Here is a 22,260-nt window from a genome sequence, read left to right as displayed (position 1 = left end):
ACCAAACCAATTAAGGCCCAAACTCTCACACATTTCCCCTCACATATGCACGTGAAAATAGAAAACCATGCGAAGTGTAGGCATTTTGATGTGAAAAACCCTTCCCCATATATAAGAATACTGGGCTTCTGGGATCATCTGCCATCCACACTCAGCTTTCTGCCATCCTTTTGAGTGCCAGAAATATAATCAAACACCAGTATTTACTTTGATAACAGATCTTTTAAATCTTCTAAATTAGATTCTGTTTTCCTCTTTCCTTTCCTAATTCTCTTCACTTTTTCCCTTTCCCTCTCTCTGCCTCTGTCTTCTATAGTCTTCCACTTTTTCATCCAGTTAAGATACTTGTTTCTCTCCTTTTCCTCTCCCCTTTCATTGTTTTTATTCTCCCACTCCAACCCCAGGCCCTTCTGTCCTGCTATCCATCTAGTGCCACACTCCCATTGTGAGCAGTTAGTTGCAGAGTTGTTGATTTAACTGTGATTACTCACGCAAATAACTGCTCATGAGGGGGAACGTGCCATCTGCCACCTTAATAAAAGGAGTTCTTCTGATTTCTCCACCCTGGAGCGGAAAGGGAGCCAGTGAGAGAGAGATTTTTCCTGTGGAGAAGAGGAGATGGATAGGGAGCCTTGGCAGGCACACCTCTCATCAGATACTGCTGCTCCATCTACTGGCAGAATGGTTGGAAGCACCAGAAAATCCAGTGCAGACACCCTTACCTCCTGCTGCTTCTACTTTAAATCTCCCTGCTAAGTGTGTCTTCATTTCACCAGCTCTCCCTCTGCTGTTAGCAGATGAAGGGGATGTGTGCTCCCTTCCTAGTCTACCTCATAGTTTAATCCCCAGTTGTATGTCTCCATCAGGTCTGATTTGGCTGGTGCAGTGGAATTATTATTCCAATGCCTAGATGAGACGAGAGATTGAATGAGGCCTAGCTGGCTTCGACTCAATCCAGACAAGACTGAGACATTATTGGACAGGGGAATTAACTAGAAGAGTTGGCAGAATTTATATCGGTGCTGTATTGGAGGGCGTAGAACGTGCAGTTGTGACACAGGTGCTTGGTGCTTAGGTGTGCTACTAGCTCCTGGAGCTGTCTCCAGGTGGAAGTTGAAAACTTTTTTTATCTGTGCTTGGTGCAGCAAATGTGAACTTCTCTCACTGACCTTGCCTTTTCAAATCGGGGCTAAAATGCCTGCACGACTACAGAGTTCTAGAGAAACTGCATGGCATGAGTAATGATGTGTGTTCAGAACCAATGGGAAGTCTGAATAGAGATTTTGTTGTCGTCTTTCTGCATTATTGCTTCCATTAAGTTAGTTTAACTGCAATGAGCAGGCTGCCGAGAGACAATAAATCACCTGTTTAACCTAGGAAGAGGTGGGTAATGCAATGTTCAGGAAAACTTTTTTTTTTTTAAGTTTAAATGGGAGTGGTGGGTCATCTTTTTCGGGACTGATCTAAAATTAATGTTGGTAACATTATCTAGTATGTATTCATGTTAATGAAATCCATATGGACTCTTCTCTAATCAATATAATAGTCAAGAAGCAGCTTTCTTTTAAACTTTGCTATTTATTTTTCCATTAAAAGACACAGATAAAGCACAAGATCATGCAGTCATTAAACTATAATGTAGCAGAAATAGAAAAGATATGAAACCCTCAAACGTAATACAATAAATTTCACACAAGGAAGGAAGAAATGTCCAACATAGAGTTAAAATACTGCCGACTAAATTAGTTGGGTCAATTAGTGATCAGTTCAGGCAAATAAAAGCACCTCTGGAACAAATCCATCCCTGGTGTCAGTTGTCCTATTGTCTTTAAGTCACATTTTGATGAGCAATAGCCTTCCAATTTTATGTGGAGTTTAAGACGTGTGTGTGTGTGCGTGCGTGCGTGCGTGCGTGCAACCTCAGTTTCCCAAATGCCTGTTGAGGATTTTTAGTGCTACCCAAACCACATGATCAGATCCAGTATGGCAAAATAAATCTAAATGTATTGATTGAGGAGTTTAATGCACAAAAGGCTTTTGGGTGTGAGACTTAGGCACACTACTTAAGCTCCTATGTCATTTAGTAGCTTTTAAAATCCTGCACTGGGAAACTAAAGGCAACAGTTTAAAGTTGATGTGATGTGAGCAGGATTTATATTGTGGATGTGTCAGCTTCAGGTTGTGAGCACATAGGTGTAAGATGCGCTGATTTTGCTATTTAATAACTGTGCTGAAAGTTATGTGAATCTGGAATACTTAAACATTTTAAACAAGTTGTAAATACAGTGGAATTTGTCTACCTATTTTTCTCCCCCAAAAAAGCAATAGCTCACTTCTTGGGTTGACTCCTGTCTGCTTAAAAATCATGACAGTATGATTAAATTAAAGAACAGAAGATAACTAACCCTACAAAATAACTGAAGCATTTCAGTGATTAACATAGAAGTAGTTATATAGCTGCATAATCCCCATAGCTTTATTGATGAGCAATAAAGCAGCACCCATCAAATTAGAACCCTTATATGGAAATTAGTCAACTAATATTCTCCTAATATTCTACTAATATTCTAGAAAAGATATCATATATATAGGTATGAACTTGGTTTTATTTCTTCATTTGCTTTGTGAAGAAATCAGGCTCTAATTGAATTTTCATTGGTAATATAAGTAATAATTCTCTAATTTACAAATATAGAGCCAGATCTTCAGCTGTGTAACTCATTGTAGTCCATTGAAGTCATACCAGTTTACACCACCAAAAGATTTGTTCTTATGCCAATAAATTAATTTTAGTGTTAATAGGAAGAATGCATTAATGCATGAACATTAATAAATAATGTATAGAACCTATTTAGAATTTTAAATGTGCAAAATACGTTACAGACATTAACTAATTAACTGGAACTTTCATCATAAGCCTGAAAATAATTGTCTTCTAATAAACTGATTGTATTGTTTCTGGCTGGGATTTCCAAAGGAGCCCAAGGGAATTAGGTGCACAAATCGTATTGAGATTCAATGGGATTTGGATATCTGAATCCTTAGGCTCCTTTCAAAATCCCAATCTCTGTCATTTGACTCTGCAAGAGTCAGGCAGTAGACAAAAAGGTCAATGAATGGAATGGATTCATTCTGAAAAGAAAGCCACATGGTAAGTTTGTCCTGTATGTGTGAATGGGGCCCAGATGTTCACTTGGTCCCTTGTCAAAACATCCATCCAGTTGACTTGCTCTTGCATCTTAGGCTTGCTCTTTTAAGCACTTCTTCCTCCCAAGAGTGCATGTATAAGAAGCATAGGGAATATCCACTGGGATCAGAACCTGAACATAAATGATATTCACATGAATAACTCGCCTCCAGTTGGAGTACCCAATAACTTAGAGATGTCACAGAACTAAAATCAATATTCAGTAGGACCTAAGGGGACGCAATACCTCACAAGATCAAGCTCCCAGGCACCATTCCGCATTTATTGAAGTCAATGGGAGATTTTGCTCTGGACTTAAATGGGAGCCGGAGCAGACCTATACTGTCTATTCAAAGGGGCCAGAAGGGTAGTAAGTGAAGGGGACCCAGATCTAGGGGGAGGAAAATAGAGAATAAGGGATGTCTAATCCATTCACCTGTCAAAATGGCCCTTGTAAAATCCTCTCCCTTATACCAGGTTTGCACCACTGTAACTTCATCAGGCCAGCTCCTCAATCGGACCTGGGCACCACTCTGAGCAGCTGAGGGGGAGGGAGGCAAACGCTGTACACCTTACACCCTTGTCCCCCTCCCATCCCAGAGTTATGCCCAGGTCTAAATTATACCCAGCTGCAACAAAACAGCAAGGGGCTGTTCTAACAGATGGGGATTTCTAGAATACAGCTGTGCTCTGGCCACACCCTCTTTCCTTCACCACTGAGGCCATTTTGCACCACCATAATAGTGCAAAGGAAACACATCTCTAGTGGGTTGGGTTTTTTAGATGACTCCATGCATTTAATATTTTAAAAATTCCCACACCTCCTTGTCATTCGTCAATCCCAGTTTCTTCAGGTCTATGACATCATAATAAATGTTGTTCAAGGTGACTTCAATCTCCTGTATCTGAAACAATACAAATCTGAAACTGTCACAATTTGTTACTGTACTTTCCAACATGACAATCTGATCAAGTTTCCATTAGTTGTAATGAAAAACAGTTGAAAGATCACAAAAGGGAGGTGAATGCAGAGGATGAAGTAGACCCATTTTAGAAACACTTGCACATTATTCTGTAGCATTCTTCCCTTTTCTTTCTGAGTCTCCTCTTGTGAAGTGCTGAGTGTCCTTCACTCCCATTATCTTCATAGAAAGTGCTTTGTACTTCACAGGGTTGGCATTTTGTGTGCATTATCATTTTCTGAAACAGCTAACTGCATCTTCAGACAGTTCCATGTTTTACTTAAATTATTTAGACAAATGGGCTCAGCCTGAACTTCTCAGTGGATCCCACTTATTTGCTTTGTGAGCTAAATATTAAATGGTGAAAAATACCTGTGGAACTCTCGCCAGGGTGAGCATCTGAATATTGTTGACTGTCTTCTGGTGAGAGGGTGAGTATTCCCCACAATCAGGTGGCCCAGAAAATGCCTCAAGGACACACTCATGAACAGTGTCCCTTAAAATATTGCATGAAAGTAAAGATAAAAAATTACCGATGAAACATTTTATTAATTGCCGGTATGCTTGTCTTTTTTTATCTCTAATATTTTATTTTCATTTCCTCTGTCTCTAACAACAGTATAACACAGGGTTTGCACTAAGTCCTTTTGCCTGCACTTCCCCCTCCCACTCCAATCCCCCAGCCTTATAATATTGCAAATAAGCATTTTATTTAAGCTATGTAGCATATCTGATGCAACTTCATGTTTACAGGGGTGCTTTGTGTTCAAATATGAACTACCCAGATCAGCAGGTGGTGTAAATCAGCACAGCTCCACAGTGCATCTACACCAGTTTGCACCAACAGACAATCTAGCACTCCGAGCCTTATTTTCAGAAGCACTGAACACTCACAACTTCAGCTGAAGTCAATGGGAGCTGTGAGCGCTCAGGACCTGTGAATCAGCCCCAGAGAATTGAAATAAGGCAGTTTTAATTGTAACAGAAAGCAAGTTGGGATTGTTTTTAGGGCACAGTCTGTGCAGTGCCTCCTGCATGTGGAGGATTTGTTTGTTTTTGAAGGAGTCTAGGATGATAAATTTGCCAGCAGATATAATTCAATTCAGTACGTACCATATGCAGTCAAAGTCAATATCTTGGCAGTTGCCATAAGACCACTTGCAGAACAGTTCTGCACTTAAAACCCGGTCACTCCTGTCAGGAATTGTGGTGTATTTGTCCCTGTGGAAGCCTTGAAATCCAGACTGTGTTGTTTTCTTAAGTTTCAATTCTTTAATTCCAGAGATAACAAGTGGACAACCTGTGATCCAAAAATATCAGAGGGAAAAGATCAGCTGGCATCATGAGTGGGGTTGGTTGAATGTTTTCCAACAAAACATTTGTGACAGAAAATTGAAGTTTTGACAAAACAAATTTTTTTATGAAAAGTATCTGCTTTCCATACACAATATTGAGTTTTTGTTGAAAATCTTTTGCTGAAAAAAAAATTTTTTTACTAAAATTTGACATTTTTATTAGGGGAAAAAAAATCTTTCTGACCAGTTCTAATAACGAAGTTCCACATTTATTCTCGGTCAGTGATTGTCACACTACCTTTGCTCAGCTAAAAAAGATAGTATTTCCTAGCTGCCAGCTCTGTGTAGAATCTGAAAGGGAAGCTGTGTCCCTTTTAACTGTGATTTCTTTAATAACATAGATTGTTGAACTGGGTCTTAGTTAACAATTCTGATGATTACGTTTAAGCCAGAAGAGGCTCCGATTCACTCTCCCTCCTTTTATTAGCTTTTGCCTTTATAAGACAATATTTAAAGAACAGCCTGTAATAGAATTTCTTAATTTTGAAAAATTGGCCGCTTTATACGGAAGATATTTAAAATGGATTGTCCCCCATCGGAAATAATAATCACACTTTATTTTGAATATACAGGGCTCCTCTCATTTTTAGTCTTTGCATTCTTTTTGTTGTTGTTTTAAACTTATCTAAGGAATTGTATCTCTAATTTCCAGGGGATGTCCCCTCTACCTCTTACCAGATGTTGGAGCAATTAAAGAAAAGACTGCCCTCAGTAATACTTCCCAGGTTTCATACAGAGCCTTATGCATGCCTGGACAGGATTTGAGGAGTTTTGACAGTACTGTGTAAGTAGTCATACAATGGAGGCATGAGCCATGAAACTCCTGATTTATGTATCTTACTGTCAAGAATCTCTGCCTCCATTTAAAGAACTCCCCTGTAACCTGGGACGTAGATATTTTATTTATCTATTGTCTTAAGCTCATTACAACTGATGTCTGAGCACCTATGCGATGTTTATCAAAAGACAAAATGCCTTACTTTATGCTATCAGTATATATCGTATTTGTTTTCTTTTCTGTTCCCAAATATTGAATCAATTAAATTTATCTTGACCTTTATTGGCTCACAATAACGCTGTGCTTTTTTAACATTCGCTAGGTTGGTAATTAAATACGCTTATGATGATATTAATTCTTACAGAGCTCTTTTTACTAGCAGAGTGAAAGGGTAGAATGTCGGCTTGCCTGGGAGATAAATGTAAAAGTCTGGTTAATAGGTGTGTAGGAGGGAACATTAGAGATAGAGACAATTATCTTGTGAGGGGGAAAAAAAGCAGGAAATGGTTGAAAACCCTCTGTAGCGTTACTCCTCACCTATGCAGGAAATCCAGAGAAAACTGTTAAGGGGCCGCATGACAGCGAGACTGAGAATTGAAGGTAAGTCATTTTGGTGAGTTTGGTTTTTCTTGCAGACTGCCATGGGGTGCTCCCTCCAGCATCCCTTTTGTGGCCTGGCAGGTGCAATGCACTCAGCACCTCTCAGGTTCTTTCAATCAATTCTCCAGACTTAGGTTGGTTCAAAACATAGACTCCGTTCGTGGGGTCTGATTCATTAAGTCTTTCTACAGACTGTAACTTACTTCACTAGTGGGGTGGTGCCAGTCTCTTCCCAGTGTGTTTTGGAGGAGTGGTTTGGGGGGGGGGGGTTGAGGTGCATTAAGGCAGAAAATTGGGGGGTCATGCCCCCTTCCCATGAGGCCCCGCCCCCTCCATGACCCTGCTTCTCCTCAAGTAAGTGCCAGCTCCTCTTCCCCACTCCCTGAGGCCCCTCCCTGTGACCAGGCCGGAAGCCAGATCCAGGCAGTGTGGGGTGGCTGCTGAGCTGGCTTGTGCCATGGTGAAAGCAGCTACAACGCTCCCCTGTCTCTTGCTGATGGTGCCCGGGGCCATGGTTGTTTGCAGCCAATAAGAGCCACCCAGGTGGGGGGACCCAGCTCTGGGGCTGGCAGAGCCCTCTGGGAGCAGCAACTATGAGGGGTAGGGCATGGCCCAGGAGCCCAGGCCAGAGAGGATCAATCCTGGCCACTGTGAGGAGCCCTGGATCTTCCACCTGTCCTGGCCGGTGTGCCCTGGTGGGCAGCTACACGGGCCGGCAGGGCGAGGGCTGCTCTCAGGCCTCTCCAACCCCCGCCCAGGCTTACTTCTCCACTGCTGGTAGAGCTGGGTGCCTGGTCAGCAACCGCTACCGTCTCCACTCTGCCTTCAGAGCAGCCCCCAGTGCAACTGCTGTTCACTAGTCACCCTAAGTCACCCCACTCTGGGTTCATATAAGAGTCCTGGTCAGCTCTTGTCCCAATTTAAAAGGCTCACCGCTTCCTGGAACTGGGGTTGTGCTTCAAATGGTCACCTTCCCCAAACAGGAATCCCCAGCTCTCCTCCTTGGAGCAGCGTTGTAAATATAACCTGTCTGCAAGGCAGGCTCAACAACAAGGGCCAGGTTCAATATCTCAGGGTCTGCTTGCTGTTCGGTGTCACTTCTTCCTCTAGCTGCAACGGTGTGTTCTGAGGTTACACTGCTTTGCCCAGTTCTGAGTGATTTTAGTGTGTAGTGGGGAATCTTACTTCTGCTGCATCCTCAGTGTTGTCTTTCATTACCACATTGTCCCCACACCGGGTCTAAGGCTCAGCCCCCAAAACTGCTCATCAGTGATTTCAGCTCTAGTGATCATTGAACAGAAACACAGACTCTAATATGAGTCTGATCATCTCTGTCTTTAAACACTAGAGGGAAAGGATCAGATGGTATCCAGGACTCTTTAAACAAAGCCTGCAGCACCACCTAGGAACAATTAACTCATCACCCTCTCACTTTCAATTGGGATTTGGCATCACAACCTCCTGCTTAGTTGAGTGAAGTTCAAGTAAGGATGCCCCCCTCAGTTGGGGCACGTTAAAGACAGTTCTGTTACCCTTTAGTCATACAGTAAGGATAATAACATTTCATTACCCTCTCGCTCAAGACTATAGTGAATTTTAACCCAAAACAGCCAAAATTGATCATTTAGGCAAAGGCAGTCTGTCTGCTGATCGCCTAGGCATGTCAATGCAAATACCATTTGCTTCTGAAGTTTTTTTCCCCAGTTCATCAATAGATGGCAGGGGAGAGCTCATTCAGGCCCTAGCTCACATAAGGTAGCCAGTCTCTCCATCTCTCCTTAAACAGGAGTTCCCAGCTCTCCTCCTTGGAGCTGGGTTGTACTGTCCTAGCCAGCTTCTCCATCAGCTGGCCTCCTTTTCCCCAATTAGTCCTCAGGTTCTGAGGGATCTGTGGGTCAACCTTCTCCATCTGCTATCTCCCTGCTCTGAGGGAGGAGGCAGAATTTATGCCAGTCCCCTTCTACCAGTTCATCCCCATTTAGTCCTGTGAAACAGCAGCCTTGCCTCACCCACTCTGCAAGTCTCTTTGGCCCTTAAAGATAGAGTGACAGTATTTCCTCTCAAGCACCACTTATTCCTGCTTCTGCTTCCACTCTATCAATTCTCCTAGGTCCTTGTGTATATATATCGGACCTTTCAAAATCTTAAAAGGTCATTCCATGTAACAGGGATAGCCTGACCCTGTAGGCACCACTATCCTTAAGGGACAGACCACCCTGTCACACAAACATTTGCAGCTTTTATGCATGTGGTGTACAAAGTTTTGGTGATGAATCTTTAGATACTGAAAAATATGAGATACTATCAGTGCATTAAAAGCAGGAACTTTTCCAGAAAATTATATAAACTCTTTAATTTCATTCAACTTTCCTTTTTGATTTCATTGCAAAAGTTAAGAAAGGAATTTTCATAAAAGGATGAAGAAACCAAAGTCAGTGCTGCTCATGCTGCCAAAAATGTGGCATTGGTTAAATGTCTCCAGGATCTAAAACATCTCTTTTTGTAGAAAACTGAGGCCAAAATTCACTGGAAAGTTGTATCTGATGCTGCTTCTTCTAATGATAGAAATACTAGAAAAGCACTCAGAATGAACCTTTCAGAACTCTTTGCTGTTCACGAAGGAAATCAGTTGTGCCAAAATACAAGGAGACATGCTAGATAACCCATAGAGGTGCCTTCGAGTTTTAACAATCCTGTGAACCAGGAAGGGGACTTGATGGGTCATAGGACTGCTAATGAGCTACAGAGCCTTTCATCTCTAGATTATGAATTTGAATACAGCCTTAGTGAGTAGCAATTAAAAGTTGTTACTATGATTGTTCAGTACTAAGGAGCCTATTGTTACTATTTCTATTGCAGCACTGCCTAGAAATTCTAGTCCCATTGTGCTTAACACTTTAATGAACTCAGTCCAGTTCCCAGCATTACATCCTCATGTCACATAAAACAAAATTTGGATCTAACTGGCATTCTTGTTGGCAGTCAGAGTAATGAGATGGAATTTGTAGTTTCAAATTGGTAGCTAGACATCTAACACCCTACTTTATATATATAGTTGCAGCTTTAAATCCTGTATTTCTCAAGCACCCCAAAATTCTCAATGAACTCAGTCGGAGTTTTGATTATGCAGGGAATTCAGAATTTGCACACACACATTTTAGTGTTTACACGCACAAAAAATTGCTTGCACAAAGGTATGGGTGCAATTTTAGAGGTTAGGCTGAAGTCCTTCTGACAGTCTGGTCTGATTTGTAATGCAGAAATTGCATCTTTTTAGAAGCAAAGCCAAGGCAAATTCATGGGGTTTTTCAGTGTTACTGTAAATTAGGCAGTTGGACTTAAATTCTATGTCTTTGGAAGTGTACTGACTGTTAGAGTAATAATAATCAGACTATAGGCTATGATGTATTAGTTTAAGTAGGTCATTTTCAGAAGCCAGTTAAGTCCTGTGACTTTATACAATAGTAATGCTTTGTGAACAATTATAATTATTATGTGTTTAGGAGAACTATATAAATATAAGGCTGGATCCTGCATTTCTTGTTCACTCATGATTCAGTGAGAAGGTTGAAGGATCAAACCCAACTTAAAAACTTGAGTGTCCCTCTTTCTTTGTTTTAGCACTATGAAGAATCTTTGATCATATTCTTAACCATTAACTCCTGCAATTATCTCTAAACCTTCATTTGCCTTTAATCAGTAGAGACATTAACAAAGAAGTAATGATGCTGAAGGAAAATTAGGAATTATTTTCTCACCATTCCGACACAGTTCAACTTCACAAAAGCGAATTCCTTCAGGGACACAGATAAATGCATGGACATGGGGGACTCCATTCTATAAATGTTAAAACACACTTGTAAGTAAAATTGTAATGCATTGTAGTATAACTTTTAAAAAATGAATTGTGAAAGAGACATCTAGAAAAATATACTAATATTTTTATATACCTTTTCTAGACGCCGCCATGGTACCTCTTGTATATAGGCTTTTACATACATCACATGACAATATGATGAAATGAAGTGATTGCAGATATCCAGGGCAAATTGTTCTATAGTTTCGATCTAAGAAGACAAATAACACATTAGAGAGCACCAATTACCTAATGTATATTGGCATACAAAATATAACATGCACAGTTTGTCTGGATTAATGTAAATATTTTGCATGTAAATGGATTTTGTGGATGATATGGATGCCATTCAATTCTGGGTTTATAAAGACAATATCTTTCTAGCCACCTGTTCAGCATGCACTGTAAACTACAATAGGAGCTAAAAATTCACATTTATCAGAGATCCCTTTTTCCTTTGGCGTAGTATCACTGCCACAAAGGAAAGGACATGGCAGAGTAGAATAACTGGATTGAGAGAAGCCACCACTGGTACCTGACCCTTAGAAGATATAATATCAGAACATTCCAGGTGAGTGATCTGATTGAACAATAAAAACTGAAGAACGTTGAAGGTTAAAGATGGGATTTCATAATGAGACTAAGAATTTGGTCCATAGTGTGGCATAATTAGGCTATATGGAATTAGGAGATTAAAAGAACAACTGAAGCCACTGACCTGGGAGTAATGATACTTACCTTCTTTGTAAAGCACTTTGATATTTACTGATGGAAAGCACTATATAAGAACTAGGTATTATTATTATTATTTTATTATTATACTGTATTACTATTAAAAAGTGCACAGCTGTCCTACTACAAAGGTACCTGAAGACAGGTGTGAGAACAATACTGGCTTTGTCAGATAATGGCCTCCATCAGAAAACTGAAGAGGGGCCCAAATTCCAAGGTTAAGAGTCAGAACTGGATAGTCAGAATAGTTGAGATATCAAAGCCAGCGGGTCCAAATGGAAAAAGGATTCATGATAGGAGGTGTCAACCAAATCTAAAAATGTCATCTTCATATAAAATAAAGATAAACCAAATTTGTGCACCAAATACTAGATGAGAAAGTCAATGTTCTCTATGAAGAATTAGCACTGGAAAACGGAAAGACCCAGTTCAAAATTTTGAAGGGAGCTGCAATGCCAAACTGGAAAGCAGACAGGAAATAAAACATGAAAGAGAGTAGGAATTTTGCTCTCACCCAAACTCTCTTCACCTTTTGTCTGAAGAAGAGCTTCTAGAACTGGGTGAGCTTTGGAAGGGGAATTGGATAGGGCAATGAAAGAGGAGGGAGGATCTTTTGAAATATGTTGACAATAGAAAAGTAAGTACAATCACCACTTCCAATAAATCTGGGGCAGCATCATAAATACCAGTCAGTACAATACTAAATAGAATCGTTTAAAAATACCCCTTTGCATTTTGCCAAAGCATGGACGATGTTCTTCATGGTGTCAGTAGGGATAACAGCAGAATTGTCTGCATGCAAGTACTCATTGACAGAATTCAGTCTAATATGTACGCAAGCTTCCACTTCTTTAATGCAGTGTTTCTTGTCGTCTCTTTTAATGCGAAGGAGTTTAATCACGTTCTTGCCATATTCAGAATTCAAGATTTCCACGTCTTCATTCTGCAGTGAAAACACATACATTTCTTACTCAATGGAGAACACTGTTTTAAAGGATGTCAGAGCCATGTCACGTGAGTTTCACAAGAAGCTTGGAAAGATTTCATGTTTGAATGCTTTGGGTCCATTACTATTCCTTCTTCCCCTTCTTGGACCTTGGAATGAAGGAAAGAGATTTGCTGCGATGCACCCCCCACCCTGTTTATGCATTGAACTCCCTCATCAAACCAAGCTGTAAAACCACTTCTTGGTCCTCTTTACAATCCTTCTTCAAGGACTACAGTACTTCTATTGTGATGCCTGGGGAATATCACCAATAGATAATGACTAGGCAGATAGCCTGCAAAGACTGCTGATATTGTGCATTTATGTCTCTCATAAATATATATGTGTGTGTGTGCGTGTGTGTGTGTGTGTCTCGTATTATATATAATATACACCATGCTGCCTACAAGTTTTGCACACAGCTCATCAATGCAAAACATGTTCCAATTACTTTTAATTCCATTCTCTCTTCTCTTTGTCTGTCACACCAATGTATTGTATCTGTTATATCTGTAGATGGGAAGCTCACTGGGGCAGGGATTATTTCCTCTATATATTTATGCAAGATCTTACACAATCAGGCCTTATTCTATTTGGGTCCTGTAGGCTCCACAGTAATACAAATAATAGTAGTAATTAATGACTGACTGACTTCAACCGAGCACTCAGAGAAAGTAGTCTGGGTAATGATGTGGGCATGTGCTTTGGGAAACCTGTGCTGATGAAGCTTTTTTGTTCATTAGGGAGATTGGTATGAATTGAACCACTGCTGACTATGAGGAGTACTTTACAACTTGAAGAAGATTAAAAATGTGTGGTTAACAGTCTGTACATCCACACTATTCTACAGTTTGTTAAAGTGCAAATCTGTTCTTAAAAAGTGACACTGTAACAATGGCATCCTGGGGTTCCATATTTATTGTCTTTCAATGGTTACATTATCAGATATGCTTAGTTTATTGGTAAAAAGATGTATTTCCTCACTGCCAGACTTTCAAATTCAACCTGGGATCTGAAACTGAAGCTGGGATTTTTCTTTTTTGTGCATGACCAGCAGTAATAAAGGCTCTGCAGGGCAAATTAGACTCCTAGTGACATCCATGCAATGTCCATTGCCTTCTACACATTTTCATAGGTGAAACTTACTAAATAATTCTCTTGGTGAAGCACAAGGAGGAATAGAATCAAGCTCAATCTCTTAGCTGTGTTAGTACTGAAGGGTTAACAAATGTCATAAGAAATAAAAATGATTTTCTGTCACTAGATGTAACACAAACCAAGCAGATCTGTTGAATAAATCAGTGTCATTTTTCAGTGTAGAATTGTACTGCAAACTATTTTAATAGCAATGGACGAGTGTCAGGGTGTCTAGAAAACTAAGGGCCAAAGTCAGACGTAGTGTAAAAGGATATAACTCCCTTAACTTCAGTGGAATTACACCTACTTACTCTAAGACTGAGTGGAGCCTAAGACTTGTGTTTCCTCTGAAGCAAAGCTGCATAGGGCTGCCATCCACAATGGAATAACAGAACACTGACTTGCATTGTGAGCATGTTTCAATTTTATATATATTTTAGTTTTTTGGTACGTTTTCAGTTGAAGGTTATTTTCATGGATACAATTCTCTCTGCAGGAGGCCCTGCTGACTCAGAGCTCTCATGTGGCACATATCAAAAGGGGCTGCTGGTTTATCTATCCCAGTAGGATGATTTATAATTTCGAATAATGCTTTATTGTTGCAGGTTTCTTCTTTATAAGTTACCAAAGTAGATAAGAAAAAAGAGTCCTGGCACTGAGTTGGAGTATATGTACATGGATTCTTTGACGCACGCTTGGCAATTGAGTAAATTCTTGTCAATGTGACACAGAGTGCCCTGGGGCAAACATTAAACCAACTTTATGAAGCTTGTCAATCCAAGGCAAGTCAGATTTCATTATCATTTGTTAACACATTTTCTTTATATTATAGTTAAAAACCACTTCTAAAACGTTAATGAAATGTAACCAGTGACGGAGCCAAAATAAGTGTTTATAAGCATCGTGTGACCTAATTGGTGAGGTTCAACGAATACATTTTATTTTAATATAAAGAGGAATACATTGATTGATCTGCACCAACACAGGTCTGCAAACGTTCACAGAGGAGGGCAGATTGCTTGCAGGTTTGATTAGAAGTAGAAGCCCCCATGAAGTTGGATGAGTTCTGGATTCTAGTCAAACCTTTTGCATAATTAAAATATTGCTAAGGAATCCTTAGATTGTAAGCTCTTTTTGTCCTGTGTTTGTACAGCACCTAGCACAGTGGGGTTCTTGCCCCTTAGGTGCTACCATAGTATAAATCATAATGATAAATAGCATACTGCTAATAGAAAAGATATTCAAAGTTAGGATTATTGTACTATCCCTATGGGCCCCTCTTCCACCATCCTTACTCATGCTGAGCAGTACTTAAATCTACAAGAACACCCATTGAAATCAATGTCTACCTCCAATGCAATGTACTACTTGATGGACCTGATATTCCATTGCCTTGCACCCTGTATAGTCAATTACACTTATACACAGTGTACAATGGTACCAGATCCAGGTGGTAGCATTTTACATTAATTTTACAAAGATATAAATGACTATACAAGGTACAAAGAAGTGGGGCATCAAGGCCAACCTGAGTATGGCTGGCAGAATTGAGCCTTATGTGTATAGCTACTCTTTGCCATCCATATAACTGAGTATTTAAGGTTTCCTCCTTTTTCTTCTGAGCACAATTGTTCTTACCCCCTATATTTCTAAGCAATTTCAAAAACAGTCCATAATCTACATACAGAATGTACTGTCACATATATAAGGAAATCACTGCTTATGATATATATGTGTGATATATATCTCTGATCACAAAAGGGTGAGTTAGAACCTGTTAAACTGGATTGTGTCTTTGCATTTTTCATGTGGGTTCAGGTTAGAACTGTAACTTTTTTTTTAAAGTGTTTACTGTATTTGAACATGTGTGTGGGAGACATTTCAAGAACCCAATCAAATACTGGCAATCTGTTAATCTCTTCTATTTACATTATCCTTGGGGCCTATAACTGGAAGATGCTAATTACAATTCCTAAATAAGCAATTAATGAACACTATCTCATCATCTGCTGGAAATAGACTCCCCCCCCCAAAAAAAAAAAAGAAGAAAAAAATTCTGCAAGTTGTTGCCAAATAGAACCCTTGCAATTGTGTTATTGTGTATATCTGACCTAGCTATCTCTCTGGGAAGGCCTCTTCCCAGAGGAGAACTCTTCAGAAGAACTTGAATTTGGTTGCACTTCATATTACCGAAAAGAATAAAAACCTAAAACTGAATTCTATTCTCATTTACTTCAGTGCAACTCCCATTCAAATTAATGAGGTTGCAGCAGTGTGGGAGGATAATTTGGCCCCAAAGCTTCCAACTCTGAAGTTTGTTGTGTTACAGTTAGAAATAATCTTTATTTTAATTTAATGTTTCACAGATTGTGTATCTCCCTGCAGAAGGACAGCACTGCTTGTGTGATATAATTGTGATGTCCCTCACTCAAAGCATTACAGCTGGAAACAAGGAGACACTAAAGGTACTGGGATAGTCCTTCATTACTGTTCTATGCTGTTTTCTTTATGGCTCTATATATTAAAAATGAAACCCCTGTTTTAGCTGAGTTAAAGAGCAGTTTGTGTGATGGGTTTTGTTGTGCAGATAAAATGAACAGATGCCAATGCTGTGTCTGCGATTTTGGATGTGCCTTCATGACAGCTCTGATTTACCAGTGATTAGTAACCTTACTAAGTTACCTTCTCTGAGGCTCTTCTAAGCCTCACTTGGGGAGGGATTTGCTCAGTGGTGGTGGAGAGAGGTTCAAAGCCATTATTCTTATGTTGTCAGATTTCTGAATACCATAGTTTGGATGGGAAGTAAAAAGGAGATCTTGGCCTTGGCACTCATTAAAGTTCCCATGGTACTTTCGAAAATAGCATGTCAGCTTCAATCAGGTTCTACTGGAGAAGGTGCATGTCATGTAGCATTGCCACGAATCAGCGATTCTGTTCCATAGAGATGGCTGCACTTTGGTAAATTGATTCCTGTATTTATAGTTTGTAAAGTGTTTTGTGATTCTTTGAGAGAAAATAATGCTACAGAAAGGCAAAGCAATGGGAGCTAAGATAGCTGGATGGTATTGCTAGCTCAGCCACGAACTTTCTGGGAGACCCTGGGCATGTCTCTTACCTTCTCTATATCCCAGTTTCCCCATCTGTAAAATGGCTAATAAGACATATCTGCAAACACAATTATCCAGTTTATTCATCATTGTAATTTTGCATGTAAATCAGACATATAATTATGCATCTTAATGCATTAATTGGAAATCTGACCTATTCTACTTTCACATGTACTAACCCCAACAGTGAAATGCATTTCCCATGGTTTGGTGTGTTATTTAGTAACAACATACACATCTTCCTTTACATTTTATATTCTAAAAACAGGAAGACTCACTATGATCAAGACATAAACTTTGGACCTGAACTTCAAATACCTCCAGATTGTTGGGGGTTTTGAGATCCAGGAATTGCTTCAGGCTCCTCTCTTGTGCCAAGCTTCTCTCTATTGGAAGTCAGTATTTATATCTCTTCCATGCAGCTTTGCACATTTAAGCACTTCTGCACTGGCCTGATTGTCCTCAAGATTTGTACTCAGGTACCCTGATGTTGGTGCATTAGTAATGCCTAGATTGGATTAGAGTACATTTAAAGATCTGAAGTTTCCTTCTCTAGTCAGGGATCTGCTCCATCTCTCTCATACAGGTCTAGTAACTCACATGCATTGTGCAGGTCTGACCTGCATCTTTCCCCTCTGACCTGCACACCTTCCCCTCCATATGATCATCGTCACCCTGAAAGTAAATGGAATCTGCATGGGGAGAGATGGAGCTGGCCATTTTGCTTCAGCACTTGCACGGCGAGGTGGCAGGCAGAGACAGAGCGCTGCACAGAACATAGAATCAGTTCTGCCTCTGCCCCTGCAGGGGTCACTGTGTGCGACAGAAAGCCATTAGTACAATTGTTCCCAGCTGTCCAGTTGTCCTGCCTTCCCCTCTTCTCTGCAATCGCCCGTGCAAGAAATCAAAGGGACTGAGGAAACAGGAGCAAAGACTGGAAAGGAGATGAGGACTCAGGAAGGGAAAATTAAAACTGGAGAAGTCAAGTCAAGAAAACAAAGAATCCAAGGCAGGAGGGGAGAAGACAATGGTGGAGAGAGAGAATCAAGAGCAAGGGAGTGAGGTGGCAGAAGATAGGAGAGGTGAAGGGCCAATAGCAGTGAAGGTGATGAATGAGGATGAGAGAGACAGAGGATAGAAGAACAATGTGAGAATAGAAAACCCAAGATGGGGGGAGGAAGAAAACAAGATGGGAAGGGAAGGCCTCCCTGAAGGATGGGGAAGGAGAATCCCAGGAAGGAGTCAGAGGAACAGACCTTGAGGAAAATAGAAAATGGGGAGAGAAAGGACTGTAGGGCGTGGGGAGAGTAGACTACTCAGAGGGGGAGCAGATGACCAGGGGAAAAGGAGAATGAAGGAGATGTACAGAGAATCCCTGAGGTGGAGGGGAATGGGAGAGGTTAGTGGCCAGGGGTCAGGATAGCAAAGAACCAAGGGAAGGAGAAACAATTTTTATTTTGTTTTAAGAAACCTGCATTTTAAAGAAACTTTACTGAGGGCGCAGGAGCATACCATTCTGATGTGCAGAAAGAATAGCAAATATGGCAGGTAATCAGCTTGGCTTAGCAGAGCAATTTTGGGTGAGCTTAAACACAAAAAGGAAGCTTATAAGAAGTGGAAGCTTGGACAGATGACTAGGGAGGACTATAAAAAAAACTGCTCGAGCATGCAGGGGTGAAATCAGAAAGGCCAGAACATAACTGGAGTTGCAGCTAGCAAGGGATGTGAAGGGTAACAAGAAGTGTTTCTTCAGGTATGTTAGCAACAAGAAGGTCAGGGAAATTGTGGGCCCCTTACTGAATGGGTGAGGCAACCTAATGACAGATGATGTGGAAAAAGCTGAACTACTCAATGCTTTTTTTTTGCCTCTGTCTTCACAAACCAGGTCAGCTCCAAGACTACTGCACTGGGCAGCACAGAATGGGGAGGAGGTGAGCAGCTCTCAGTGGTGAAAGAACAGCTTCAGGACTACTTAGAAAGGCTGGACATGCACAAGTCCATGGGGCCCGGATTCAATGCATCCGAGGGTGCTGAGGGAGTTGGCTGATGTGATTGCAGAGCCACTGCAGATAATTGGCCATTATCTTTGAAAACTATCAGAGGATTGATGGTCTGGGGAGATCGCGAACGATTGGAAAAAGGCAAATGTAGTGCCTATATTTAAAAAAGGGAAGGAGGAAGATCCAGGGAATTATAGACCAGTCAGCTTCACTTCAGTCTCCAGAAAAATCATGGAGAAGGGTTGAAGAAATATAGGTTGGCTGAATGGACTATAAGGTGGATAGAAAGTTGGCTAGATCATCAGTGTCTCAATGTCTAGTTGGCAGCCGGTATCAAGCGGAGTGCCTCAGGGATCAGTTCTGGGGCCGGTTTTGTTCAAATCTTCATTAATGATGTGGACGATGGGGTGGATTGCATCTTCAGCAAGTTTGCAGATGACACATCTGGGGGGGAGTGGCAGATACACTGGAGGGTAGGGATAGGATACAGAGTGACCTGGACAAATTGGACGATTGGGCCAAAAGAAATCTGATGAGGTTCAGCAAGGAGAAGTGCAGAGTCCTGCACTTAGGATGGAAGAATCCCATGCACTGCTACAGACTGGGCGACTGGCTAAGCAGCAGTTCTACAGAAAGGGCCTGGGGATTACAGTGGACAAGAAGCTGGATATGAGTCAACAATGTGCCTTGTTGCCAAGAAAGCTAACGGTGTATTGGGCTGCATTAGTAGGAGCATTGCCAGCAGATCGAGGGAAGTGATTATTCCCCTCTATTCGGCACTGGTGAGGCCACATTTGGAGTATTGTGTACAGATTTAGGCCCCCCTTCAGGAAGGATGTGGACAAATTGGGGAGAGTCCAGCAGAGAGCAACAAAAATTATTTAGGGGGCTGGGCACATGATTTATGAGGAGAGGTGAGGAAACTGGGCTTATTTAATCTGCAGAAGAGACGAGTGGGGGGGGGGGGGGATTTGATAACAGCCTTCAACTACCTGAAGGGAGGTTCCAGAGAGGATGGCGCTAGGCTCTTCTCAGTGGTGACAGATGACTGACCAAGGAGCAATGGTCTCAAGTTACAGTGGGGGAGGACTAGGTTGGTTATTAGGAAGGTGGGTGGTAACTAGGAGGATGGTGAAGCACTGGAATGGGTTACCTAGGGAGGTGGTGGAATCTCCATCTTTAGAGGTTTTTAAGGCCTTGCTTGACAAAGCCCTGTCTGGGATGATTTAGTTGGGGTTGGATTAGATGACCACCTGAGATCCCTTCCAACCCTAATTTTCTATTATTTCTAATTAGCACTTGCTGTTTATCACACTTTCCTTCCATACCACTCACTGCACTTTACAAAAATGATTAAGCATCGTTTGCCCCATTTTAAAGATGGGGAAACTCAGGCAGGTAGAGATTACAATGAAAGACATAAACTAAAGTAATTTGTCCTGGTCAGTAGCAGATTTAGGGATAGAACCCATACATCTCCACCTAAACATCTTGGAGAAAGAGAGAGAAAAGGTTTCACACAGAGAAATAAATACAGAAATCAGCACCTGAAAAGAATATAAAATCGGAAAAAGTTAAACTTACAGAAGAAAAAACAGCAAGAAACAGTGGGGAAAAAAATGAACTGAGGAAGAGACAAAACTGTTTAGCTTCCCAAATCCTCCTTTTTATATCTGCAAGCTCCAGTGGAAAGTGAAATTAAAATATTACTGAATATGCTAAAAATAAGAGGGAAAAATCCATGACTTAAACAGTGACACAAACTAATTCATTAAAATCTTGTAAAAGTAAGATTAAAACTAACAGATCAGTTTGTAAATGTTCCAATGACAACGGTTGGTTTTAAACAAGTAAAACATTCCCCTGCAGCATTTGCAACCCAAACATTACAGCAGAGAACCTGAAATGAAAGTAACTTCATTCATTTTCACTGACCCGGCTGAGAGAAATGCACAAATTAAATAGAGTACAAATAATAACAAACAAGATGGATTCTTCATATTCTTTCATTTGGGTGTTATTAGTAAATGCCTTTGTTTACAGCAGATGGCTTTTAAGCTTGCAGATAAAAATCAAAGTTAGGTTATAACCTCCTCTGTTTAGAAGTTTTATCTTATTTCATTTTACCCTGCAAACTGACATAATTTTCCACTTAGTTTTAGATGCTAAATAGGTCCAGTTTAATTGTCCATGAACTCTGTGCTAAACTGATTCAACAGCTTTAAAATAGGTGAACATAAAAATAAACCTTAACATTTAACATCACTATTTCCCACTGTATTGAGATAAAATTTGTAAAACTTGTTAACGTGTTAAAACTTACGGGCAGGTGACACACCGTGGGCTGCTGCATTGTTACCTCTGAGTCTTGGATCTCTGAGAAGAGTAATAGCAGCTACAGCAGCTGCTGCTCTATAAAAAGTGTCATCTTAATGTTAGAGGAGGAGCAATGGTTGAGGGATTAGCCTCACAAATGCAAATATTTCACAATATATTTGCCAGCACAGCATTTTTTCTGCCCTGGGCAGAAACTTGAATGAAGAAAAAACCTATAACAAAAAAGAAAACCACAGCAGATATAGAGATAAGGGGACTGATCCTGATCTCATTGAAGTCGATGTGAGTTTACCCGCAATTTAAAAGAGTGCAAAGACAAAGTGCTCATTATTAAAAATCCAAGGCTGAAGTCCTAAATCTGTCCATGACACAAGCTAAAGCACAAATGATATCTGTACTCATGGAATACTACTGTAGTCCTGAAGTGGGGGACGTCCACTCAGCATCAACCGTGTGGTGCCTATGGGTATGTCTAAATTTCAGTTACAGGATGCAACTACAGTGGCAATAGATGTACCCAAACTAGCTTGAATCTAGTTTGCTCGGGTCCCAGAGCAGTGAAGTCACAGCAACGCACGCTAGCCCTACGAGTAACTACCCAGGGTTCCAGGCGGCTTTGTGCAGCACACACTAAAATGACTTCACTGCTTTGGGACTTAAGATAGCTCTACACAAGTTGCAATCAGACAATGTGATTGCAGTCTAGACAAATCCGGTGTGGCTACCAGATCTCAAATCCTGGGAGCAGTCCAGGGCTCTGCCATGTAGGCTGCTAGTTATGACATCCAAGAGGCCCTGTGCATGTGCAGTTTCCTTGGCTCAGGAGAGGGATAGGTTACTCTGTTGCTTAACGATGATGAAGCTCAGCAGGATGCACATCCCAAAAATCAGTAATGGACAACTGTCTATCTTAGGTCCTGATCTGTCTCCCTTTACCATAGTATGTATCCGATCACCGTACTATTATTAATGTATTTATCCTCACAATACCCCAGGGAAGAAGGAGGGATTATTAATCCCATTTTGTAGATGGAGAACAGAGGCACAGAGAGGCTAAATGACTTGCCCAGGTCACACAAGAAGTCTGTGGCAGAGCAGGGACTTAACCCCTTGTTTCCCACTAAGCACTAAACCATCCTTCCTCACTGATTGTTTAGAAATAGCTGGGAGAGAAGCAGCATGCATTGAGGCATGGTGTCTCTTGTTCCTTCCATATCTTGGGGA

At 40.8% G+C, this 22,260-nt stretch overlaps 1 protein-coding gene across 1 annotated transcript; it reads right to left on the bottom strand.

Moving 5' to 3' along the window:
• Positions 1-3,239: 3,239 nt before the first annotated feature.
• On the bottom strand, positions 3,240-21,052 carry LOC137146777 (uricase-like). Its single transcript, XM_067538263.1, has 8 exons — positions 21,023-21,052; positions 12,195-12,413; positions 10,833-10,949; positions 10,641-10,719; positions 5,263-5,449; positions 4,522-4,645; positions 4,009-4,092; positions 3,240-3,320 (listed from the first exon to the last, which is right to left on the bottom strand). Exons 1-8 carry the CDS (start codon positions 21,050-21,052, stop codon positions 3,240-3,242), a joined length of 921 nt encoding a protein of 306 aa, XP_067394364.1.
• Positions 21,053-22,260: the final 1,208 nt, after the last annotated feature.

Source organism: Emydura macquarii, unplaced genomic scaffold, assembly GCF_026122565.2.
Source record: "Emydura macquarii macquarii isolate MOO-44397 ecotype Brisbane River unplaced genomic scaffold, CSIRO-AGI_Emac_v2 contig_480, whole genome shotgun sequence".
Taxonomy (NCBI): Eukaryota; Metazoa; Chordata; order Testudines; family Chelidae; genus Emydura; species Emydura macquarii.
This window is presented reverse-complemented; position numbering and strand designations above follow the sequence as displayed.

Excerpts from the sequence above, each read along its gene's own strand:
- LOC137146777 (XM_067538263.1), bottom strand. The coding sequence starts at position 21,052 with ATGCAGCAGCCCACGGTGTGTCACCTGCCC. Across the intron at positions 10,720-10,832 it reads CATGGCGGCGTCTAGAAAAG|AATGGAGTCCCCCATGTCCA; the intron begins GTATATAAAAAT and ends TAACATTTATAG. Across the intron at positions 5,450-10,640 it reads AGTTGAACTGTGTCGGAATG|GTTGTCCACTTGTTATCTCT; the intron begins GTGAGAAAATAA and ends TTTGGATCACAG.